Below are 24,751 nucleotides of genomic sequence, written 5' to 3'. Positions count from 1 at the left end.
TTGTATTTCATTGGTACTTTTCTACAGAATTTTGCACGGATTCCCCCATTTTACACATCTCTAATCACATTTGAAAAGTGAGGGACTTCTCACTTTTTTTGAAAAATTTCTTCTCTCTCTTCCTCAGAAAAAGATACCTTCAATATAAGCTCTTGCTGCATGCAATGGAGGTCTGGTCAACTCTGGTACTCCAGGGACCATACACATGAGAAGCCAAAATTTTTCCTTTGCTTTCATTTGACCACTGTGGAACAAATTCTGGGTGAGGGAATGTCCCCAATAGAAGAGGGCTCCCAGGCTGGGATCTTTTGCGTGGACCCTTAGTAAGACTTCTCACGGCCCTTGTATAGTTAATTTATAGCTGAAAAAAGCCAAAAATTATGAGAATTGTCCCTTGTCCTATCAGTCCAGCCCTTGTGGGGAGGCCATGGCTTAGGGAACCAAAATGTACACTTGCCCCTTGTGATAGAGTACAGGGGCGGCGCATTGTACAACGGGGCGCCGCTCAAGAGGGGGGGTGCTGAATCCTAAATGTTCCGTTGGCCGAAAAAAAAATCAAAGAAAATGTTTTCTGTCTGCTCTGGAGGGGCGCAATATCCGAGATGAAAGAGCTAAAAATTTTTTTTGTTAGGAATTGTTTGGATAAGTTGTGAGGGAGAAGCATCACCCCCTCCCCCCAAGGGTAGTGCTGACAGGGCTTCAGCTTGGAGCTCCGGGACTAAATTCTTATAATTTACTTTTTTTTCCACACTCTAAATTAATTGTAGAAGGATCCTCATGGAAAATCTCCAGTCCAGGGGTCCTGACGCAGGATGTAAGGGGCTATTTCGGGGGGGGGGGGGCAATTGGCAGGAGGCGCAAAAGTCCCACATGGGTGCAGATTTTGTCTTGAGCAGAACCGATAGCTTACATTCTTGTTTCTGGTAATACGGTCAGAAACCCTGTCTATTTTCTCATCGAGGTACGACTCAAAAGTGCCACGTTAATTACTGTGTATACATTTTGGGGGTCTTAACTAAAGTCTACGCTGCCAGCCCTTAAAACCTGCCACCCGGGAGTGCCGCACCCCTTGCACCCTCGCTTAAGCCACCACTGGTACCAACAGTGCACAAATTAAGAAACCTAACAGTGACATATAATATGTGTGTGTTCGGGAAAGAAATGCTCAAAAACGAGTGCTTTATTTAAATTTATAATTATTTATTATAATTATCACGATTCTACGGGGACGACGACTTGAGAACAGTCGCGGTAGCCCGTGGAATGCGTCACAATTCCGTTGTCCGGTCGAAGTTCCCTCGAGACGACGCTGTTCCCATCATTCGTGAAGTAACTGCTGGTCTCTATGAACGATACGTTGATGCGATGGACGTTGGTCGCGTTGTCCGACCCGTTGGCCGTCACCACACAAGACGAAACACCGGCGGTAATTTTTTCAGGGTGGATCTTCTTGGACTTCAACTCTTCACGCCAAGATGTCGCCTGTGATTCAGAAGAAAAATTATTACTGAAATTTATTATTGGAATTTTGCCATTTTGATATTGGAGTTGATGTACAGGGTCTCCCATAAATTCGTAAACAGCTTAAAAATTCATAAAAATTGAGGGAATTAGCATGAGGGGAGGGAAAAACCAGGGTTAGTTGACATAGTTTTTATCTCTTGATTTTTCTATATTTTCCTTTGATATAGTCGAGTCCCGTTTTAACGAATACCGTTATAGCGAAAATCTTGTTTTAACGAACACTTTTCTAATCCCCCAAATAAGTTCACATAGAAACAATGCTAGGTAACTTGGAATTACTTTATAACGAAATTTCGTTTTAACGAAGTGATTCCTCCGGTCTCTTGGCGTTCCTTATAACGGGATCCGACTGTATTTACATAGAGTGAAAAGAAATACTTTCCCGGCAGGAAATCAGAAAACTCTTGCTGTCCTCCGTTCTGGTTTCAGCTCCCATCAAACTGAAACAACTACAATGGATGGTGGTTTGACCGTCAAACCGAAAGATACCCAGGCCACATCGCCATATGGCAATATCGGCTCATTGTCTTCACGGACTGGATAACTCTGTCAGACCCAGGCTCCTCTGTCCCTTCCGGGATGTATTTGTGCTATTGGCTGATATGGCGTCTGTGGGATCACTTTGTCTTCTATCTCCATCTGCTGCTCATTATTTTCTTGACTTTATTTATTCTACTTTTGTTTTTAAAAATCTCTCTGATCCAGTGTGTAGCATTTTTAGCAGCTGGCCCAACCATGTGCTTTAGATGTGCAGTTGATTTACATAGCCGCAGTGCGGTCGTGTGGGCATCGTACTGGACTCTCGTCCCGAGAATCCGGGTTCGAACCCCGTTGACAGCACAGTGGTGGTCGGCTGAAGTTGGTTTTCTGCGGTTTTCCAGCTTCAAGGCACGAATGTGAGCCGATCCCCCATTTGAAAAAGTCTCCCCGCAGAGAGCAGGCAGGCCTACAACACGATACTCACAGAACATGAAAATTCAAGAATTTCCATCCTTACTTCAGAAAATGGAAGCCAGATGGCAGCATGAACACGAAACAAGCGCAACTCGACAATATAAATACGTTAGGGCCAAGCATACACTCAGAACACTCATTCCGGTGTGCCGATTCGTTAGAAATTCCGAAGAGGAATGTGTACGAGGTACATGTTCGGTTAAGTAGTGGTTAATTTACATGTTGTCAAGTAATGAATGGGAGCGCCGATTTCACCACAAAGGCAATGATCTGTTCATCGTTTTTTGAAGCGGTGAAGGTAATTTGGAAAAGGTCTGTGATTGGATGTAAAAAATACAAGTTCTCTGCTCCACTTCTTTTTGGGTTGTATGAAACTTTTGGTGCCATTTTGTGGACACTTCTTCCAGTTTTGGCGTCATTGCATCGGGTTTGCCATAGATTGGGTATTTTCTTTTCTTGACTTTTGTTTTGCTGTAGATGATGGTAATAATTTAATTAATTGTGTGCCAATTGATTGTCGCCGCTTTGGCTATTGCGTCTGCTTCTTCGTTCCCCCACTCACCCACGTGCGCTTTGATCCAAGATATGCGAATTTGTGGGCTCTTGTGGAGGACTTGCCGAATATCCCTAGCCATGGCATGGATGGTCATCGGTTCTGTATTGCATATATTTGAAAGGCTATCACTATAGATTATAGTTGATTGTTGGAATTGTTTTACTTTGACCAGTTTCGCTGGTGATTTGACCACTAGCACTGAGTATTCACTACGATGGAAAAGAGAAGTTATATGCCAACTAGCCCTGGTCTCGCCTATTTCAATACGGTTCGGGAAAAAGTAATTCTCACGAAGGGGTTTTTTTTTTAGGGAAAAAAAACTCAGTTCAAATTTTTGTCGATGGAGGACGCTGCACGGAAGGAAATCACGGGAAATATCTCCTATAAAATGCAGGGCGTACGATTAAATTTTCATTTCCGAAATTTTTTGTTAAAGGCGCTTACATCGTGATGTTGTTGGCTTTGGTGGATGAAGCACTATCGGTGATGGTTTACCTGTCACGAATCGTTGGCTGAAGCGTTACAAACGTTTCGGACACAGATGAGATTGAGGAAAGATTCAGATCCAATCGCCATCGATTGGCTTTCTTACAGAGCTCTCTACCGAAAAAAAATTGAACTAACTTTTTCCGTAACAAAAAAATAAGATTCCCCCTCGTGAAAATAACTTTATCTCAAAATGCATTCAAATATGTACTAATTCCTTCAATTTTGTATGAATTTTTGAACTAATTTTGAACCCCCGTATATCGAATGGCAACGAGAAATAAACAAAAAACTTACCGCAAGTTTGATTTTTTCCAAATTGTTTAAGTAGAACGCAAATGCCACAGGACGAATGTGATGACAGAACAGGATTTGCGTAGCGAACAAGAATACGCCCTAAAAGACGAAAAAATACGTTGCGTAATGCGCTCACGAGTACAGAGGGGTTTGCATATATGTGTAGGAATATATGACCCATTAAAAAATAACGTAAGGCCCGTACCTGAAGCCCGTTCAACGTGACGAAAAAATATGCGATCCACTTAGAACCTGGTTGAATGCCTAGTCCTATGAACCATGTCAGGCCTAATATGCAGGTGAGAGAGGCTGCACCCCTCACGCGCATCCTGTGGGGGGAAATAGGGATGCAGAAATGAATGTCTGAATGAATTAATTAATGGTGTGTAATGACTGTAATGAACATCAAAGGACGTTTGCGTGTCAATACCTGAGGTTCTCTTTCTTCTGCTTGATGCTCCGCCTCTCGTAGATGTTGGTCCTGCTCATCCTGCTGGCTGCTCTCAGCGTCATCAGGAACACCATGAAGTTGATCTGGAATTAGAAAAAGAATAGGCAATCATAATCAGAGGTGCATTTATGAGGTTTCGCCACCAGTGTGCGAAACAGTCCCCTACAGGAATTTTGCCACCCTTCTCCCATTCTAGTCTAATGTTCTTGACTCTTTACTCGAATTCGCCACCCTGTGCGATATCCCGCTTTCCTCCCCCCCCCCCCACCCGTGTCCCTAAAATTACTCTTTTAGTCATTCACATGCTTATACCGTTTTAGTCGCTCTTAGTTACTCACTGTTTCGGTCACTCACATGCTCGCACATTGTTTTGATCACTCACATGCCTGCACACTGTTTCTGTCATTCAAATGCTTTTGCGCACGCTCTAAGTAAATCTCTGACCTGGTCCCTCACGCTCTAGGTTACTCGTTTGGTCATTCACATGCTTGCTCACGCTCTAGGTCACTCTTTTGGTCATTCGCTGACCTAATTTCCTCACTGTCTGAGCAGAGGTGGATTTATTGAGGGTTATATACAATGTTCACCACCATTGTCCCACTGTACTAATTTTCTTGGCAACACAATCCTCAAATTTGCCACCCCTCTGTACTCGCTGCCCTGGGCTATAGACCGCTAAGCACCTATGTAAGTATGCCGCTTAAGTCGAATCATAGTTCCAACATTCGGTTGCGTTTAGACTGGGGTATTGTAGGGTGTTTTCAAATGCAAATACAACGCCACAACAGGCAAAATGCCCAACGAGGTGACTGAGAAATGTGTGAGACCGTGTGTCATGTGTGGGGGGAGCTTGAGTGATTAGGAAATGTGTAGCGGGCAAATTCGGTAATCTGAAAATGTATGTGCCAAAAGTCACTTGGTGACCTATAAAAATGCCACGAGCTTCTTAAATGATTTGCAAGTGTACTGTGATCCACTCAAGAGTGATCTCAAAATATGCCTCTGGCCAATCCACTGATCTGGAAACTTGCCAGCTAGCTTTTAGGTGCACCTCGGATCGCTCAAGTGATTTGGATATGTGATATTAGCGGCTTAAAGAATACGCAAATGTGCCGCGAACCACTGGCATAATTTCTAAATGTGCCGCAGGTCTCACTCAAGTGATTTGATAATCTTCGGTGAACCACTTCGGTGGCTTGGTAATCTTTCACGGACCGCAACAGATGACTCCGAAGGCCACATTTGGCCCGCGGGCCATGGGTTGAACATGTATGGTGTATATACAGTCGAATCCCGTTATAACGAACGCCAAGACACCGCGGGAATCACTTCGTTAAAACGAAATTTCGTTATAAAGGAATTCTAGTTTACCTAGCATTGTTCCCATGTAAACTTATTTGGGGGATTAAAAAAGTGTTCGTTAAAACGAGATTTTCGCTATAACGGTATTCGACTGTATAGTGACATTATCGAAATTTCAGCATCACGAAAGCGTACAGTGCACATCGAAAATGAATAGAAAAAAAAATAAATAATAATAATAATGATCACGTGATACCGTGACAATCAAGACGATTGGTCCACCAACGGCCCATACCTGCCCACCTTCGGTCGAGGGCCAACAGCTGTGGGAAAATAAATTTAAAAATTTGTTAGTTACATGCATATTGAGATGAAATACACAGTACACACATCGATTCCATTGCACGCGTGCATTTTACTCACTATTTTTCTCTGATGAGGAAATAACTCCTCTTCAAGCTCGTTGCCACCACGAAGACGAAAGGAAGACCTGCAAAGTACTAACACCATTTAACAATGCACACGAATCCAATAAGTACGCAACGGTATACTCCCCCAGGGGGGTTCTTAACCCTTTCTATAGCCACTATCCAAACTTAACAAGAACAGCTTCGTGACCCACGGGACGTTTTTCAAAAATAGTGGAACCAGTGACGCAATAAGTGATTATAGGTGGATTTGTCGGAAGTAATATGGGTCGTGACCAATAGCTCAAGAATCTCTGTCTGTAAGTGGATTTCTACGACCCTTCTCGAAAGCTCCTGCGACCGAAAATTTTTGCCCTGGGTCGTATCCTATATCTAAAGAATTTCTAGTTGTAAGTGGACTCGTACGAATCATTTCGGAAGCCCCCTTGTGAGTCAAGTTTGGTTCGTGATCCATTGGTCAAGAATCCTTGACTGTAGGTGGATTCGTACGACCCATGTTGGAATCCCCTATGTATCAAATGTGTGCGTGTGAGTTGTGTCTTATATTGCAAGAATCCTCGGCTATAAGTGAATTTGTACGACGAATCTCGGAAGGTCCTGCGTATCAAGTTTGGGTCGTGTCTCATATCTCAAGAATTTCTAGCTGTAACTGGATTCCTACGACCCATCTCGGAAGGGTGCCTCTTGCCATGCGCGGATTTAGGGAGGGACGATTTATCTTTAGGTTCGTTGAATCGTCCCGTTCGTATTTTATGGGGCAGATAAATTTTCCCCTCATTTTGGCTCTTGGGAGGGGAGATTATCCTATCGCCTCCTCTGGATCCACGCATGAGCCGGGGCAGAAATCTTCAGCTGTGAATAAAACCTAAGCAGATATTTTCGGCTACGAGTGGAGCCGAGGCAGACACCTTCAGCTGGGAATGGGGGTGGAGGCAGATCACTTCGAATAAAGCCGAAGAAGATATCTCCAGCTACAATGAAGCTGAGGCTGAAATCTTCAGCAGCGGATCTTCAGAGGCAGACATATTCAGCTTCGAATCGAGTAGAAGCCAATCATCAGCTGTGATTGAAACCGAGTCAGACAACTTTAGCTACGAATAAAGCCGAGGCAGACACCGTCATCTGCGAATGTACTGGAGCCAGACACAATTAGGTACGTTGTCTCATCCCGTATTTTATGGGGCATATAAAATTTCCCCTCATATTTTTGGTGATCTCCGGATCCGCGCATGCTCACTGCGACTCAAGTTTTGGTCACGACCCATAGGTTAAGAACCCCGGATATGCACAATCGGTATCAGACCTCGCAACACTCACCATACGCTAAGGGGCAGATCCACTTCATTTCTATCTCTTTGATTTCGAACACGATAATCACCCGCCTGTACAGCAGCACCGCCTCCATCAGCATCCACATGAAGGCGCACAGTACGAAATACTGCAGTACGCCCGATATCACGGTGCACATCTGAAAGCGTAAAACATTGATTTAGATTGGTACAAGTAAAAAATGATTCCTGTGTAATTGTTCCTCGAACAAAAGATTCGGTGCGTACCTGTCTGTCGTGCCTGTCTAGGGCTGTCTGTACCAGTACGTTCACTATGAGGAGACACCCTGCCAAGTGGCACGTGAAGACGTTTCTTTTCGTCCGGAGACATCTGAGAATGAAACGAAGACGGCAGATGATGAGCTAAGAGGGAAAAGGGGGTATTTCAATGGGAAAATAATTATACAGGGTGTCCCGTAAATACGGGATTCTTGTGGAACAAGATTCCATCACCCGGAAGGAAGACAGCAAGTGTCCAAAAAAGAAACATAACTCTACGAGTAAGTTCTCGAGTAAAGCAATGCAGTCGAACCCCGTTATAGCGCTCCCTCCCTCGATGTCGTGCCGATTCCCCGCTTTAACGCCAGAAATAAACAAATATTAAATTTATAGCCTTTACACGTGTCAAACCGTGATTCTTTATAACGCCAAACTCGTTATAGCGCAAAGTGAATGGTGGCTTGCCCACTGCCATTTTTACACACTCTCTAGCGGATTTTTTAGTCGCTCACTGACCTGGCTTCGCTCTCTAGGCCAATCCTCTGGTCACTTCTATGCTTCCAAACTCTTGTAGACTCCGCTTTCAATCACTCACATACTTGCACAATCTCTAGGTCACTGTTATGGTCTTGCCTTTCTCCCATTCTATTCTAGTTCACCTCAGCACATATTCCTGAAATTTTCCGCTCATTCGAACTTGTCGCCCTGGGCTATAACGGCTCGCGAAGCTGGGCCCAGCTATCACTTACTGATTCAATAAAAAATGCTTTTATTTTTCGTTAATAAACTTCGAAATTCAGTTTCTCCCAAAACTCTGCCTCTTGTGACGTCTTGCTAGCTTTTTTGCTCGCAGTAACCAATCACCGGCGTGCTAATGCTTCCTGTGTTACTAAGAAAGTAGGGATTGTAATTACGCAAAACTGGTTCTTTGGACACTTCTATTTGAAGCGCACAGTTTCGTTCTACGGAATTTACGGCACACCCCGTGTAATATTCTTTTGTTAAGTATCCAGGAAAAACTTACCTGACAGAAGTGAAAGTGATGATGATCAGCGTCAGGGCTACCGTCGAGAGCCCGCAGCAAACCATGGACAAGATATTCAGGGCACGTGTTTCTTCTGGAGTGAACTATCATTCGAAAATATGAAATTTATATAAGTCCTTTAATCGCAGAACAAAAAGCCCTACAGCGGTACATGTATCCGATCATTACACTTCACTCACAATTTAAAATATAGGTGGCAGCACTAACTTAGACGGCCAGCACGCTAGATGTGCATGCAGACTATTGGCCACACACACACCTCCAGTACAACTTACTCCTCAAAAGAGGGTAGATGGTAGCTCGAATTGCCCGCAATGGTGATAGACTGCGGTTCCATTCTGTTTAGAACGAGAGTGCTTAACCTTCAGGAAAGAGCGGAGCCACTACATTGGTTTGAAAACATGTCGCGGGCCACCTAAGTGAGCTCTGAATGCGCCGCAGATCACTTGTCGTATGAAAATGCGTGCCGTGGGCTGCTTTATGGATGTGAAACTGTGCCGTGGATATTTAAGTGATGCGGAACTCCACCGCGGGCCACTTAAATGCTCCGGAACTGTGCCGCAGGTCACTAAAGAAATATGTAAATGTGCCGTAGATTACTGAATGTGCTGCGTAGATCATTTAAGTGATTGTAAATGTACCACGTGCCGCTTGAATGATCTGGAACTGTGTCGCGGGATACTCAAGTGGTCTGTAAATAAGTCGTGGATCACGCAAGTGATGCGCGAATAAGCCGCAAGTTTCTCAAGTGATATAGAGATCAGACATTCAGTGCTGCGGACCACTTAAGTGTTGTGCAACTGCACCGCGGGTCATCTGGGGGATCTGCAGCCTGAAGTGAACCGTAAATATGCCGCGGGGATGATCTGCAAATAAGCCGTTGCTTTCTTAAGTTAGAAATGCACTTCTAAGCACACGAATGTGCTTAAGTTTGAATGTGCAGATTAGTTCAAAATTAGGGTTGAGGTCGCGCGGGACATATCAGATGATCCTGATGGCCACATTAGACCAGCGGGGCCATGGGTTGAGCATGTATGGTCTAGAACATAGTTTCCCAACCTTTTCAGAATTTTTTTCCTCCCATCGCCCCCCAACGCAATCTAACCCATAGGATCCTATGTTATACCCGTAGCTTCTACCACCCCCCTGAAACATTCTATCGCCCCCAGGGGGCGTTAACGCCCACGTTAGGAACCACTGGTCTAGAAGAATTAAGACTAAGAAGACCTAGAAGTCCCCCCAACTGTGGGTTCTGGACTTTGCTACAGCTGTGAATTAGGTATCGCGGGATTCTGTCTGAATGATAAATCTTTTTTTTAACCGCAAGAAAATCTTTGTGGTGATTCCTTCGACATTTGGAACTTCAGTGCTTCCTGCGCGTATCTAGAGATATAAATGATTCCTCACATTTGTTACTGTACGCAAACCTCTCAAAAATTTTAACGGAAATCAAACTTCGTACACACACTTCTAACATGCCGAACACTGAAGAAATCCGTGCACTTCTAGGGTCATGAACGCTTCCCGCTGATTTTAGGAGCACGCGTGACATATCTGTGAACTTCTGCGGGAGGGGGGGGGGTATGAACGTTTCTTGAGCATGTCCAGGAGAACTTAAGACTTTCGTGCACTTCCAATACCTCCTAGGACGTAGTATCTAGGGCGTAGTAGTATTTAGGAGGTATGAACGCTTCTCATGAATTTCTCGCAGAACTCAAGACTTCCATGATGCATTTCCAGAAGCGATTAAGACTTCCGTGCACTTCTAAAAGCAATTACGACTTCAGTGTACTTCTATGGGCATGAAGTCTTTCCACGCATTTTTAGAAGCATTCAAGACTTACTGGAATTTCTAGAAGTATATGCAAATCCCACACTCATTTCTAGGAGTACACACACCTTCCACGTATTTCTAGTGATACGCAAGTGCCTTCTATGCATTGTTGGGTAATGTACACTCTGTTCCAAATGGAATTCCAAAGGGAGGCTTAGAAGATGCATAGTATCTATATGAATGCTTCCTGCGCATTTCTAGCGGTGCACGAAGCTGGTACAAATGTTTGAGTTGTGTGTGTGTGTGTGTATACCTGCCCTTCTCATATCTAGTGGAAAGCAAGCCTCACGAATTTCTAGCAGCCGGTAAGCCTCCCTCACACACACAAATTTCAAAGCATCATCTCCCACTAATCTAAAGAGGAAAATATGTACTTGCTTATCTGGGATAAGTAAGCCTGCTCATTCAAAGGTGCGGGAAGTATGAAAGGTTGGAACCAACCTCGGCTCTCTATAATTAGGCCTGATTTCTAGGTCTTAGTGTGGTGCGTAAACTCAAAGACATATCCCCCATCAAAAGTGTTTATAATTAATTAATTGAATTTAAGACTGATTTTCTTTTCTCCTACTTACCTCACTGCCACCGGTGTCCATAATGACTGCGAAGTTGGTTAAGTGGTCACATTCGCATTCAGTGTAAGACTCGGTGTGTACCGAGATGTGGCATCCTTCCGTGTGCCAATACCCATATTCGCCAGCCCTGTGATGGATACAAATTGTTAATAAAGCGATGAATAACAAATCGAGATCAGTTTTGGATCCATTTGAATCAAACTGACCCACAAATAGCCCATACTCACGAGTCGTTGACGAGAAGAAACACGCATTTCGGCCGTCCTCTATTGATAATGCTTTTATCTTTGTGCAACAGCCTCACGATGACTTTGCTGCCGTGGGGCAGGCTGTAGGAACTCTTGCATTCGGTCAGGCTGACGCCCACGACTTCGGAATTGACGAGGTAGTCGGGGGAGCTGAAACGACATGATACGCAATATATACTGTGATTTACGGAAAATTCACCGCCACGCTATTTACCGATAGAAAAATTAACAGCTAGGAAAATTCACAGATAAACAATTCACTGACAATAGTTCGTCACCAGTGAGTGAGTGACTGAAAGAGGTGATGAATGAGTTGTTGAGACATGATGTCGCTGCATGAGTAATCGAGTGAGTGAGCGAGTAACCGTGTGAGTGACCATATGAATCACAGAGTGATTGAGCAATGAGTAACCGTATGAATAACCGAGTGAGTGACCGTACGAAGGAAGTGTGAGTGAGTGAGTGACCGTATGAAAGAAGTGTGAGTGAGTGAGTGACCGTATGAAGGAAGTGTGAGTGAGTGACACAGTAAGCAATTGAGTGAGTGACCGTATGAAGGAAGTGTGAGTGAGTGACACAGTAAGCAATTGAGTGAGTGACCGTGTGAAGGAAGTGTGAGTGAGTGACCGTGTGAAGGAAGTGTGAGTGAGTGACAGAGTGAGTAAGCAATTGAGTGAGTGACCGCATGGGTGACTCGCTTACTTGCTCACGCACTCGATCATTTGCTCTCATGATCACTTGCTCAACTATGTAGCATCATCGATGGATTGTTTGTCGGTGAATTTTCTAGAGGTAAAATGTCACGTGGGTGTATAGCGTAATGGTGAATTTTCGTTTCTGTGAATTGCGGGCAATGGATTTTCCGCACACGACACGTTGCATGTAGTATATCCCATGTGGTCTAGTGGTTAGGATTCCTGGCTTTCACCCAGGCGGCCCGGGTCCGATTCCCGGCATGGGAAATGTTTCTTGTTAAAGAGCGCAAAACATCCTAATATGGTCTCCCTGAGCGGTCATGTCTGTCTGTATGTATAATATCACTAGGTACAGTCGGTCCCCTTTAAACAGATATCGACAATTCAAGCACACAATATCCGGTTAAGCGGAGTATTCGATTATGCGGGGGAACACTTAAATAGCTGTTTCACCGTTAGTACGGTTCGTGTACTGGGAACTGATGAAGATCAACATTAGTAAAGCTTCTGGAATAAATCTAACATAACAATGAAATGAACTTTTGTGACGATTGGTGAGGTGTATACGAAGCGACGAACATGAAACATTCCTTTATTCTGCATTAACATGCGAAACACACATCCATTCGTGATGAAGGTTAAAATCGAACTCTCTAGAATGTCTTCGTCTCTCGATACAACTTAAATCTCACGTGTCTCGTGAATAAAAGTATTGCTGTACATCCTTGTTAACAGCTTGCCTGTTACATACTCCCCCTCTGGTTTCGCGGACGTCCCGGCAAGGAACCAGCAATAGGCGTTATGGGAAGTTGTTCAGTGTTCTTGTTAGTTCCAACTTTGAGTGGTCGTCCCTTCTTTCGTGATGGCACTACGGATACAGCATCCGGTTTCGCACATGGTGTGAGAGCAGAAGTACAATATACGCTGACAGAGACACCCGATTTGGCCGGATCAGCGACTATGTACCTCGTAGGCGATCTCTGGGCTAGCACAGGGTACGGTCCATCTCGTTGTGGCGTGAACTTTGTCGACCAGTTCTTCCTTCGAGAACTCGGTTTGGAACCGTTGTCAACATAACCTTTGCGTTCATCCCGTTTTTGTTCCACTTTCTGCTTCACAGAAACTCTTGTAAGGCTTTGCATGGGAGTCAACCTGTTTTCACGACTTCTTTGGGCATGGCTGCGACTTTCTGATCGACGCGCGTTAGGGGTTTGATCCGAATATTTAATGCCGCTCCCCCTGCATTTATCGTTCCCTTCTCTAGCACTGCTTATACTTGTTTGGGTCCTTGACTCATGGAAGCTATTGCTAGACGTTATTGTTTGGCTTGGCATTTTACAACGATGCAGTATGTGATAATATCCTGGTGATCCTGGACTGCGTCGCCTGGCACCGGAAAGTTCGACTCGTTCGTTCCTGCGGAAACGTAAGTCTAGTACTTGCCTGCCTGTCGGAGTAACTCGTGGTTGCCTTTGCACCGATTGGTGATGAAAGCTTCTTGCGGATCGGTGGATTTCGCTATGGACAGCAGGACGTGGATAGCCAGAAACATGACGTGGATAGTCACGGACGCGACCTGTTTGGTTCCTGAGACGTCTAGACCGATCCCACCGCTGAGGTTCCGATGCCATATCACCATGGTGAACTTCGCCTTCGGGAGTGTCTCCTCCCCCTGGACTGAAAAAATTTTCATTCTTTTTCCACGACCTGTTCAGCACTTGTTTCCGTTGCTCTCCTTCAACTTGTCGTAGTTGGCAAGAATTCAAGTTAACATGCTCTACTACATGTTGAACAGTTTTAATCGTAGACTCGTTCACAAAGTGGAATCGCTTCCGAGTATTTTCCCCGAAGAACCATTGCCTTCGCTTGAGATCCAACACGATACCAGCTTTCTCTAGAAAGTCGATTCCCAAAAGAGTTCTGTTACCGACGATTCCAGGAAGAACTATAAATTTCGTCCTTAGTCGCTTCCATTGGATGTTGACCAATACCGTTGTGGTCCACACATTCACCGTTGATTGCTGTCCGTTTGCAAGACGCATCTCGATAGTTTCCTGATGGAATTTGGCGTTTTGCTCTTTCAAAATACGATGCAGAGTATCACTTGCGATACAGTGCGTAGCACCGCTGTCGACACAGGCAGTTCCCACTTTGCCATTTACATGAATTTTTAACAATGCTACGGGTTTTGTTACAGAAGAGCATAGATTCAGTTCCAACTGACCAAACTGAGCGGTTGTCGCTGTCATTTCGGGATTACAGGTCGGACACTGCGCTCTAATTACCCCCGGATATCCACATCCATAGCAGCTTAGAGGTCGCTGTTCATCCAGGCTGATCATGGGAAGTGTCTGTTCATCTGCATGAATCACTGGTTTTGATGACGTCCATGGATATTTCCTCGGTGTTTGCTTTCGACGACCCTCGACATCGTACTGTTGGTTGAATTTCTTTGGGAAAGTACTCCTGGCATCTTCATACGCGTCGAGTTTCTCCGCTAGTTCCGATGGGGAGATCAACATGGCCCATACATCGATGAAATGTTCTTTCACTTGTGGAGGGCACTTCTTCTTCATCTGATCAGCTATGACTAGATTAATCAAGTCCTCGAATGTTGTGACCTTAACTTCTGTTAACCACCCTTCAAGATACGTTTTCAACTCAAAATAAAAATCACGCCATGAACTCTCCGAGTTCTTCCGATGCTCTACAAAAAGCTGTCGAAATCTGTCCGCATGTAGCTTAAATCGCTTTAAGTTCCTTGAGATACCGATAGTCCTTGAACTTCTCGTCAGGCTCCCTGGCACAGATCCTAGCCACCTCCTTCGGTAAACTATTGATGAGATACGTAATCCACAATTCTTCCGGAATCTGGTGTAATCCCATGTGTCGTTCGAACAGGACCAGGAACAGTGAAATGTCATCTGATGATTCAAAACGCGGAACCGACACTTGAAAGTCCCGATTTGTCACAGCCGGTCGAACGGAAGCTTGGCACTTCTCCGCTTCTATCCTCAGTCTCTCGAGTTCGAACTGCATTTCTGCTCGCCGGTTCCTCTCTTCGGCATCTTCCCGTCGAATTTTCTCTTCAGCTTCTTCTCGTCGAATTCTTTCTTTCTCTTCGGCATCTTCCCGTCGAATTCTTTCTTCTGTTTCTTCTCGTCGAATTCTTTCTTCTGCTTCTTCTTGTCGAATTCTCTCTTCTACGAGGGTCTGTAGCACTCCTTTTGCGAAGACCTCATCGTATTCTTTACTGGACGTAATCAGCTTCTTCAGCTCTATCACTTTCATCTCGGGTTCGGTAGGTTCGCCCATCTCTTCGGCAAGGCGACGGAGTTCGTCTTTTCGATATTTCGCCAAGTATGCCATTTTCACTCACTTGGTACCTAATTAGGATGTCCGCTTAGCTAAAAACACTCACGCGTCTATTTTAAACGTTGGGCGCCAATGTGACGATTGGTGAGGTGTATACGAAGCGACGAACATGAAACATTCCTTTATTCTGCATTAACATGCGAAACACACATCCCTTCGTGATGAAGGTTAAAATCGAACTCTCTAGAATGTCTTCGTCTCTCGATACAACTTAAATCTCACGTGTCTCGTGAATAAAAGTATTGCTGTACATCCTTGTTAACAGCTTGCCTGTTACACTTTCTTGTTTTTAATTTTATTTGTGCACCAGCACTTTTATAGTTTAACTTTTCTAAAACTTCTATAGTGTAATGCCGGCCTCTCTTACTACAAATATCATCATATCTCTTGAAAAGATTTTCAATCTCATGCTAATTCTGGCTTATTTTCCCGCACATACTGGAAAAATGCTATGTATAATAAAATTAATGCCAAAACCCGGTCAACCTCCAGCTTCCACATCATCGTATAGGCCTATCGCTCTTCCTTCTCACCTGTCCAAGTTATTCGAGAGGGTGTTCACTGCAAGCCTGAACGAATTTACTAACGAATTCAACTGAGGCCGAATGGAACAGTTTGGTCTCAAGGCAGAGTACGGAACAGTTCATCAGCTCGTTAGGGTGATCGAATGCCTTCAAGCAGCTAAAAATTATAAAGATTACTCTGTTGCAGTCCTTTTAGCATGGGCGGAGTTTCGGGGGGGGGGGGGCGTCAAAGGTAGAGTTGACTGATCTAATTTATATATGTATATATGAATTAACATCATCATCATCGTGCTCCCCCCAGCAATAATGACCGTGCCCCCCCCCCCCCCCAGACTTCCAAGTCTATCTCCGCCTATGCCTTTTAGACATAGCACAGTCGAGCTTTTGATAAAATTTTGCATGAAGGGCTGTTTTTCAAAATGATAAATAGGGGCTACCCCTCAATAGTAATCAAATTTTTGAGTTCATATTTATCTTTTCGGACATTTCAGCTCAAGATAAACGACTCATTATCAGAAGAAAGACGTATAACCGCAGGAATTAACCAAGGTTCCAGCTTGGGCCCGAGGATACAAAATATTTTCCATGGATGGCGCTAAGTTACCTTTCGCATCTAAGGCCAACATGTACAAACTACAACGATTCCAGAATCGCATCCTCAGGCGCTTCGCTCTGGAGCACCAAAATGTTTCCATCTCACCGATTTGAAGTAGTCGTCCATGTATTCACACATCATGGAACTATCTCGAAACTACTTCGAAAAACAAGAAAGGATGTGTCACCAAACATCAGAGAGATCTCCAATTTTGATGGTCGCGCGGTCATAGTGACGGACTCACATCGCGAGGATCCGGGTTCGAACCTCACCACAGTGGTGGTCGGCTGACGTTGGTTTCCTGTGGTTCCCAACTTCGAGGCGCAAATGCGAGCTGATCTCCTCCATTAAAAAGTCTTACCACACCACAGAGAGCAACAGGCCTACAACGATAAATCATTCAATCATTACACTTCACTCATAGTTGGAAAATCTGGTGGCAGATGGCAGCAGCAGCAGCACTACACATAACAAGCATTACACAGAAACAAACTTCACGCCAGTGAGTTTCACTACGTGTACACGCACATTCCAACATGTACCAGTTCGTTCCGCAGAGGAATATGGGCGAGGTGCATGTCTGGTTTAGTAGTAGTATATGTATTTGTAAATATTCACAATAATTCTACTTTTATGGCAATGTTTAAGACAGTCTCATGAACGAAGACATGCAATGTGTGATAAACTGGTGGATATAAGACAATTTTCCGCAACAAAATGTTATTTTATTCATTTTTTTCTTTCCCCCCTTCAAATATATTATCATTTTATGCCCTATTTTATACCAATGCAATATTGTGTTACTCCATGATGAAGGAGAATGGGGCTCTGTATAACGTTCAACGGTCACTGTCACGACTGTATATACGACATTGTTTTTCAGCCCATGGCCACCTTCCTTAATAACAGACAAAAATTTTATAAATACGATCGACATCTGTAACCCTGGGCCAGGCACTGATCCAGAACGGGGGACCCCTCACCCTGGGCTACTACCTACCCAGGGTTGGAGTTCAGTGAGCTTCCTCCTTTTGGGGATTTATGCATGGCCGCCTCAACATCATAGGTCCTCGGGCAAAGTGATGTTCTGTACCAATACTTAGCTGGAAAAGTAACAGCTCACGTATTTACATATATTCGAAAATCATAGTCCAGATCTCATCAGGTAGCCCTTCCCCCCTTATGAGGCCCCGAGTGGATTAAAGCGGTCCTGGTTCTATATGAACAGCTTCGCTGGATTCTGAAAGTACAGTAAAACCCCCTTTTTAACGGACACCCTCCAGATTCGGCCACCCTTATGGCGAAATTATAATTCTTTCCGTGTAATAAAAATATGCATTTTAAACTCTTCCATTAACGGTCAACCCCCCCCCCCTCTTTAACGGATGATTTTTTTTATCCCACCAGTGTCCGCAAATGAGTACTGTATAGTAACATTTTCTCCCACCATATTTCACTTGAAAGCTCTAATTCTTCACAGCTCTCCGCGGCCCGTGTCGTGGCTCCCCTTTCATCCGATCCCTTAGAATATCCGAGGAACGCGAGGGAGGCCACATATGGCCCCACATTGAGAACCACTGCTGTATGATTATGCAGAGCTAGTAATTTCGTTACACTTACGTATCATTATCCGGGCCATACATCATCTCGTCTATGCCCCTGAAAGCCATGCCGACCCCGAAATCCATCGGGTCTTCACAGGGACTCTCGGACTGATTTAGGGCCGCCTTGCCTGGAAGTGTGACCATGCCGACGAGTTCGTCGTTGATCCTGAAGCTCAAGTTATTCGACGTGTCGTTGAGGACGAAGCTCTTCAAAACTGCTCCGGATAGAAAAAAAAACATACAGAATATTATAACAATTAATCGATATTAATTTCAAATTGATATTTTTTAAAATGTTCTTTTCCATGCAATAAGTAAAGCCAACCAATGTTTTCGGCTTCGACTTTGGCGATTTTTCGTCCTTCTAATCTCTCGCAACTGATCGTGGACAACCATCCTATGTCTTCTACGCAATTGATCAAATCGATAGCCGTCTTCTTGACGGGCTCTTCAGGCTAGATGAAGAAATTATATAGAGAGTCATCATTGCAGTAAATCAATTAATTACATCTGATGTAATTACATATGAAATATAAGCAGGGCCGCAACTAGGGGGACGGGGATGCTCACGCGGGTCTGGTGCTCCGAGCGCCGGACTAGAGGAGGCACGAATTTCATCCTTTAACCCAAGTGTGCTCAACCGATGTCCCACGGGCCAAATGTGACCCTCACAGTCATCTGATGTGGCCTGCGACATCCAAATATTGTAAAAAATTAACTAAGGGTATATTTACAGATCACTTATGTGACCCTTGGCACGTTTACGGAACACTAAAATGACCCATGACACATTCACAGAGCACTTGAGTGGGCCCGTGGTGCAATTTAACATCATTAAGCGCCTCGAAACACATTTAGAGATTATTGAGTGATCCGTGAACGGTTCTAGAGCACTAGATTGCGACCCCCACGCATTTCCAGATCACTTAGGGCCGGATTCACCGACATGGCTTAAACTGTAGTCACAACTTTTGGATAAGAGATCAACATAGATTGATTGAAAACCTGAATTTAACCAATCCGTGGTGATCTCTTATCAAAAAATTGTGACCATCGTTTAAACCATGTCAGTGAATACCGCCCTTAGGTGATTTGTGGCACATTTGCAGAGGAAGTGGGCCCATGATACAGTTCCACGTCACTCAAGTGGCCCGTGATACATTTACAATCACTCAATTGACCCACGACATATTTAAATTACTTAAATGACGTGTGGTGCAGTTTCAGGGCATTCAAGTGGCCTTTTTGGTTCATTTACACATCACTCAAGTTAATTATGTGCAGTTCTACATCACTCAAGTGAAAACGGCACGTTTCCCAGTTGTGGGGTTAATCCAACGGTGCTCCACTTCTTAAGGCAGCCAATGGCGGGCTTCTTAAGCGCTCTGGAACTGTGCTGCCGATCACTCAAGTGATTTGTAAATATGCCACGACTCCCTTTAAATTATCTGTAAATGTGCCGCGGGTCACTCAAGTCACGTGAAAATGTGCCGTGGTCTGGAACTGTGTCACGCCTCACTTGAGTGATTTTCAAAGGTGTCGCGAGTCACTTAAGTTGTGTGAAAGTGTGGAAAAAGTGTGGAAAATTGCCTTAAATAATCTGGAAATGTGCCACGGGTCACTCAATAGATCTGTAAATCCGCCACTTGACAAAATTAAGTTTGAGGTCGCAGGCCACACCCCACATGACCCCACATCAAATGACTCCGAGGGCTACATTTGGCACGCGGGCCATGATGGATTGAGTATACATGCTTTAACCCCCTTCACGCTCAACCGAAATGTGGCCCTCGCAGTCATCTGATGTTGCCCGCGACCTCAAACCTAACTTTGTAAAAACAATAAATTTACGAACTAAGAGGCAAATTTACAGATCATTTTAGTCATTCGCTGTGTAGTTCCATATCACTTAAGTGGCCTGCGGCGCACTCCCAGATCACTTAAGTGACCCGCAGTATACTCACAGATCCCTTGAGGACCCGCAGTATACTCACAGATCACTTGAGTGACTCGGTTCCAGAGAATTTGAACAGCTACGACGAATTTTCAGATCACTGAAGTGACCCACGGGACAGTTTAAGATCGCTTGAGCGGATCGTGGCACATTTTCAGACCACTCAAGTTCCCCGCGGTGTATTCACAGATCACTTGAGTGGTCCGCGGTAAATTTATAGATAACTTAAGTGGCTTGCGGTACGTTTTCAAACAAATGAAGTGACCTGCAATCTCCAAAAAATAGAGTGTCTTTGCTTTAATCTCTCCTATAATATTAAAAGGGGGGGGGGGGAAGCATAGGCGGGGATAGACATGAAAGTCTGGGGGGGGGGCACGATGATTGCTGGGGGGGGCATGATGATGATGATGATGATGATGATGATGTCAATTCATATATACGCAAATACATTAGATCAGTCGGCTTTACCTTTGACGCTGGGGGGGGGGGCATGCCCCCCGTATCTCCACCCATGGGGCGGGGGAAAGGCAAAATTCGGGCTGGGTCCGACTGACTAAGCACTTAGTTGCGGCCCCGAATATAAGATAGTATCTTGGTTCTTACCGATGACAAGTTTGGCTGTGGTTTGGACCCGATGAAATTGCTGAAAGTTCCGACGGCGTTTTCCACGAAATCTTTGAGGCGTCTCTCGTTCTTCAAGCTCGGCTTCACTCTGTGTCCACGACCTCGGAATTGCTCTTTCATTCGGTCGACGTTCTTGAAGATGGTCTTGACGTCCTTGAAATTGATGCTGTTGCAGTCTGCGGGACCTTCCCTTATCGGTCTTCTTCTCCAACTAGAGCTCCGGTTCTAAAACAGAACGAAAAGGCGGTTGATCGGTTTCCTTCTGAACATCAATTTAGCGTCGCAGTTTGAAATCATAGGACTAAGCCGCCGAGGCCACACTCGCGTCCAGCCTGGCCTAATAAGTTCCAAAGTTGATCAAGGGCGAGTAGTGCGGCCACTCCGCCATTGGCAATGATCGTCAAACTTTAGGGGGAGGGGGGGGGCTACTTATTTACAAACGGTCTAGTCCACATTCCGAGGAATTTCTAACTGATACGCTGTATTTCCAAAAGTCGGTGTCCTTTTTGGAGTTTAAACATTTTTTCGAATATTTAGAAAAGTACTGGGTTACTCTTCCTGAAGTTTCGGTAACGTGAACCCTATGGTTGTACAGTGAAACCTCTCTGGTTAATCATGGGTTTGAAATGCATATTTTTGTTATTCGGGGTGAAATTATAATTTAGTCGTAAAAGAGAGGGTTATCGCATCTGAGGAGTGTCCGATTAGAGGGGTTTTACTGTGCTCCCATTTTCAAGTGAAATTTTACTGCCGCTGAGGTGGTCAAGTGGTCATAGTGGTGGACTCGCATCGCGAGGTTCCCTGTGGTTCCAAATTTCAAGGAGTGAATGCAGGCCGATCTTCCCCATTAAAAAGTCCCGCCACAGAGAGCAACAGGCCTATAACGATACAACTATTCAGTCATTACACTTGACTAATAGTTAGAAAAAATTGATTTCAGATGGCAGCGCTGCAACAAGCATTACACGGAAGCACACCACGTTATGTTTACAGCACGGACACGCATATTCCAACACGTACCAATTCATTAGAAGTTACGCAGAGGGATATGGACGAGGAGCATGTGTGTGGCTTAGTAGTGAAAATTCACTCACTAGTGCATTTAGGGAACCGGTAAAAAATTAAATAAGGAAAAAAATATATTTTTGGCCAACCCTGTATCAGAAATCGCAGTAAATGACTTGTAGCTATAAAAAATATCTTACCAAATTTTCAAATTGGCGAAAATATAAATGTATTCCACAAAGATTACAATTTTCATCGCAATGTTTACAACATGCCGAGTTTTCTACGAAATTTACAGAAAACATGACGCTATACGTGTGACCTATTGTATAGAAATTTAAAATGTGACAAATTATTATTCACTGAGATATGAGTGTTTTTAATAAATGATTATTAATTGAGCATGCGCATGAAATATAAATTTTGTTTTTCCATAATTTGATTGCCATATATATATATACATAGTGCAATTTACATGAAAATTCCAGCCGGACGGTATTTTTGAAAGTAGCTGAATGATGTAGATTAATTCGTATTTCGATTATTTTCTGTTGTTTCATTGTTGACTTCAGTCTGTTCATTCTGACAAAATACACGCGTGTTATTTATGCTAAAACTCTTTTCTTAGGGTGTGAAACCATAGGCGGAGATAGACTTGGAAGTCTGGCGGGGGCACAATGATGATGATGTCAACTCATATATATATGCATATATACATTAGTTCAGTCGACTCCACATTTGACGCTGGGGGGGGGGGGGGAGTATCTCGTATACGGGGAGTATCCCCCCGTATCTCCACCCCCCCCCCCCCCATGTGTGAAACACAGAGCGTCCGTATTTCCGATTCTGGAAACCCGCATCGTCTCCGATTGGTTAAAAGCCCGAATTTCAAGCTAAAAAAGTAGAAATTCGGGGTTTTAACCAATCGGAGAACTATATGTTCGCACCCTTACATAGCATTAGTCACGCGTCATCTCTCATTCGCATAATGCTGTGGGCTTATTCTCGAAATAATCAAACAATAGAGAATAATCTTATACCAATTTGTGGGAAATCCCTCATTATTCAGTTACTTCCAGTAAGTTTCGAAATTATTACTCACTGTATCATCGGTATCTTTCGGAATTTTCCCGACATTCGGCTGGAATTTACATTAAGTTGTATTAACATCTGGCTATCAAATAATGAAAAAAAATGGAATAAAAATTTTATATTCTTTGCGCATGCGCAGTTAATAATCACCTACTTAAAATACTCATACGTTATTCAGTAATAATTTGCCACATTTTAAATTCTTTGCGCAGAATGTCACATGTAGGCCTATAGTGTCTTGTTTTCTGTAAATTTCGTAAAAAGTTTTACGAAATGCCATAAGCGAAAAACACATGCGATGAAAATTGGAATTTTTATAGAAAACATTTATATTTTCGTGAATATACGTGCTTTTCTCACGAAAATGAACAGTTGCTCGTGAGCACCACGGTGCTCTCTGAAGCACTTAGAATGCTCGATGTTCGTGTCCAATTTCGTGCTCATGAGCACCTCATCATTGTCCATACAAATTGTATCTAAGGATTGAAATTACCCCGATTTCATGCATTCGTATGTCAAACTTGCCGTAAGGGTGCTCTTCTTTTGATGACAGGTACAACCAGTGCTCGCGATTAGAAAAAGGTTGAAGACCTCTGCTCTAACCCCACCGTGTGGGACACCCTGCAGAGGCAATATTTTTCTGTGGTCATGTCGCAGTTTTTGTTGTATCCCTTTGTCAGGAAAGTTTCCTCACAAGAATTGAATTGAAGCATTGAACTCGTGACATCGGAAGTCTGCACATCCTTTGGTAGTTTAGGCGGATACCTTATCGACCTGGGCTACCGCGCCCTTGATCAAAGACATTTTTTTTCTTATTTAATTCTTTATCGGCTCCCCTAAATGGTGAGTAAATTCTTACTGGAAATAGTGAGTACCGACATCCGACATGGGATATATATGACCGAAATTTCAGAACCGAAATTCGTTGTGTTTTTCTAGAAATTCGAGAATATGTCTAAACTCAATGTCTAAAAAAAGGACACCGACTTTTGGAAATATAGTGTAAGTCCCCCCTACGGAGTATGTAACAACACATACAGGGAGTAGAGTAATGTTAGAAGGTATTGTAAGGCTGGTCGAACAGAACGGCCAGGATCTTTAGCTCCCCCACCCCAAGTCAAAGGAGCCGCTATCCTTCTCGATATTCCAATCCATCTGGCCACACATTGGTCGAAGAACGCCGACAGTCACAACAAGGAGAATGTTCTGGAAGCGAATGCCTGGCTGAGCCACTATGTAGCCTGCTTATGCCACTGGTGTTTCATTGCGTCGGGGGAGGCAAACATTCGCGAATGACTATTGGACCAGGCTGGACATTCACGTCGCTTTAGCTTCAAACTCACTTTTGCCATACCACTCGTCCCATTGAAACATGGAGGTGTACAGAACATTTCAGGCCCATCCGGGTCGAATTTCAAGGTCGTTTCGTTGCAGTACCATCGAACCATCCCTGGAAAAACAAAAATGCGGCAAAATCTATTATATTGAAATCAGTGAGAAAATGATAGCAAGCCTTTGAAGCTATATTTTCCAAAATGTAAGAGACACTAACCATAGTTTTTGATTGTTATGAATATTTTCCTGCTAGTTCTCGGGGGAAATCACAAGAAAACTATAGATTGAATTGGTTCTCACCTTTGTTGCCATCAGGACATTCGAGGATGGCAGTTTCGCCAGCTTTTGTTTCCGGCCATTGCAGGCCTTTCTCCCGACAAGGTTTGCACGTGTCAGGTACAACAACATGAGTAGGCGTCGTCACCGAATCTTCGATGGGATTCGCGGTCTCACTGGATCTTTCTGTCGTTACCGTCGTTGATGTAGAAAAATAAATGTCCGACAAGCATTGTTTGACCTTCTTACGAATTGATTCCGGCCACTTGCTCAATTTCGTCTTCAAACAAGCGTTTAATGTTTGCATTTGATAGCATTTGAATAAAATTTTCAGTTCTTTCTCTTTTATCCAAAAAGGCCTGTTAAACGACATCAAAACTAAATAAATGAGAGAAACTGGTGAAATGCCAAGATTTTTCTGATGAAGA

The 24,751-nt window shown here is 43.9% G+C and overlaps 1 protein-coding gene and 1 non-coding gene across 2 annotated transcripts; one reads left to right on the top strand and one right to left on the bottom strand.

Annotated features, from left to right (window-relative positions):
* Nucleotides 1-1,212: 1,212 nt before the first annotated feature.
* Nucleotides 1,213-24,649, bottom strand: LOC149078008 (adhesion G protein-coupled receptor L1-like). Its single transcript, XM_089242085.1, has 15 exons — nucleotides 24,348-24,649; nucleotides 24,056-24,162; nucleotides 20,595-20,840; nucleotides 18,363-18,492; nucleotides 18,054-18,252; nucleotides 11,224-11,394; nucleotides 11,002-11,123; nucleotides 8,570-8,673; nucleotides 7,555-7,657; nucleotides 7,316-7,466; nucleotides 5,827-5,893; nucleotides 4,248-4,351; nucleotides 4,023-4,146; nucleotides 3,818-3,916; nucleotides 1,213-1,482 (listed from the first exon to the last, which is right to left on the bottom strand). The coding sequence occupies exons 1-15, from the start codon at nucleotides 24,628-24,630 to the stop codon at nucleotides 1,213-1,215; spliced, it is 2,280 nt and encodes a 759-aa protein (XP_089098211.1). The 5' UTR covers nucleotides 24,631-24,649.
* TRNAE-UUC (transfer RNA glutamic acid (anticodon UUC)) lies at nucleotides 12,135-12,206 on the top strand. The gene has a single exon. It is a non-coding gene; the product is annotated as a tRNA-Glu (tRNA).
* Nucleotides 24,650-24,751: the final 102 nt, after the last annotated feature.

The sequence above is a fragment of the Pholcus phalangioides genome, unplaced genomic scaffold (assembly GCF_987345545.1).
Source record: "Pholcus phalangioides strain wild (caught in Gottingen) unplaced genomic scaffold, Ppha-v1.0 ptg000014l_1, whole genome shotgun sequence".
Classification (NCBI taxonomy): domain Eukaryota; kingdom Metazoa; phylum Arthropoda; class Arachnida; order Araneae; family Pholcidae; genus Pholcus; species Pholcus phalangioides.
Note: the sequence above shows the minus strand (reverse complement) of the source record. Positions and strands in the feature narration are given on the sequence as shown.

Coding starts and splice junctions, on each gene's coding strand:
- LOC149078008 (XM_089242085.1), bottom strand. CDS start 24,630: ATGCAAACATTAAACGCTTGTTTGAAGACGAAATTGAGCAAGTGGCCG. Junction 11,395..18,053: donor TATGGCCCGGATAATGATAC/GTAAGTGTAACG, acceptor ATGTCGTTTCAG/CTCCCCCGACTACCTCGTCA. Junction 4,352..5,826: donor CAATCGTCTTGATTGTCACG/GTATCACGTGAT, acceptor TTCTAATTCCAG/ATCAACTTCATGGTGTTCCT.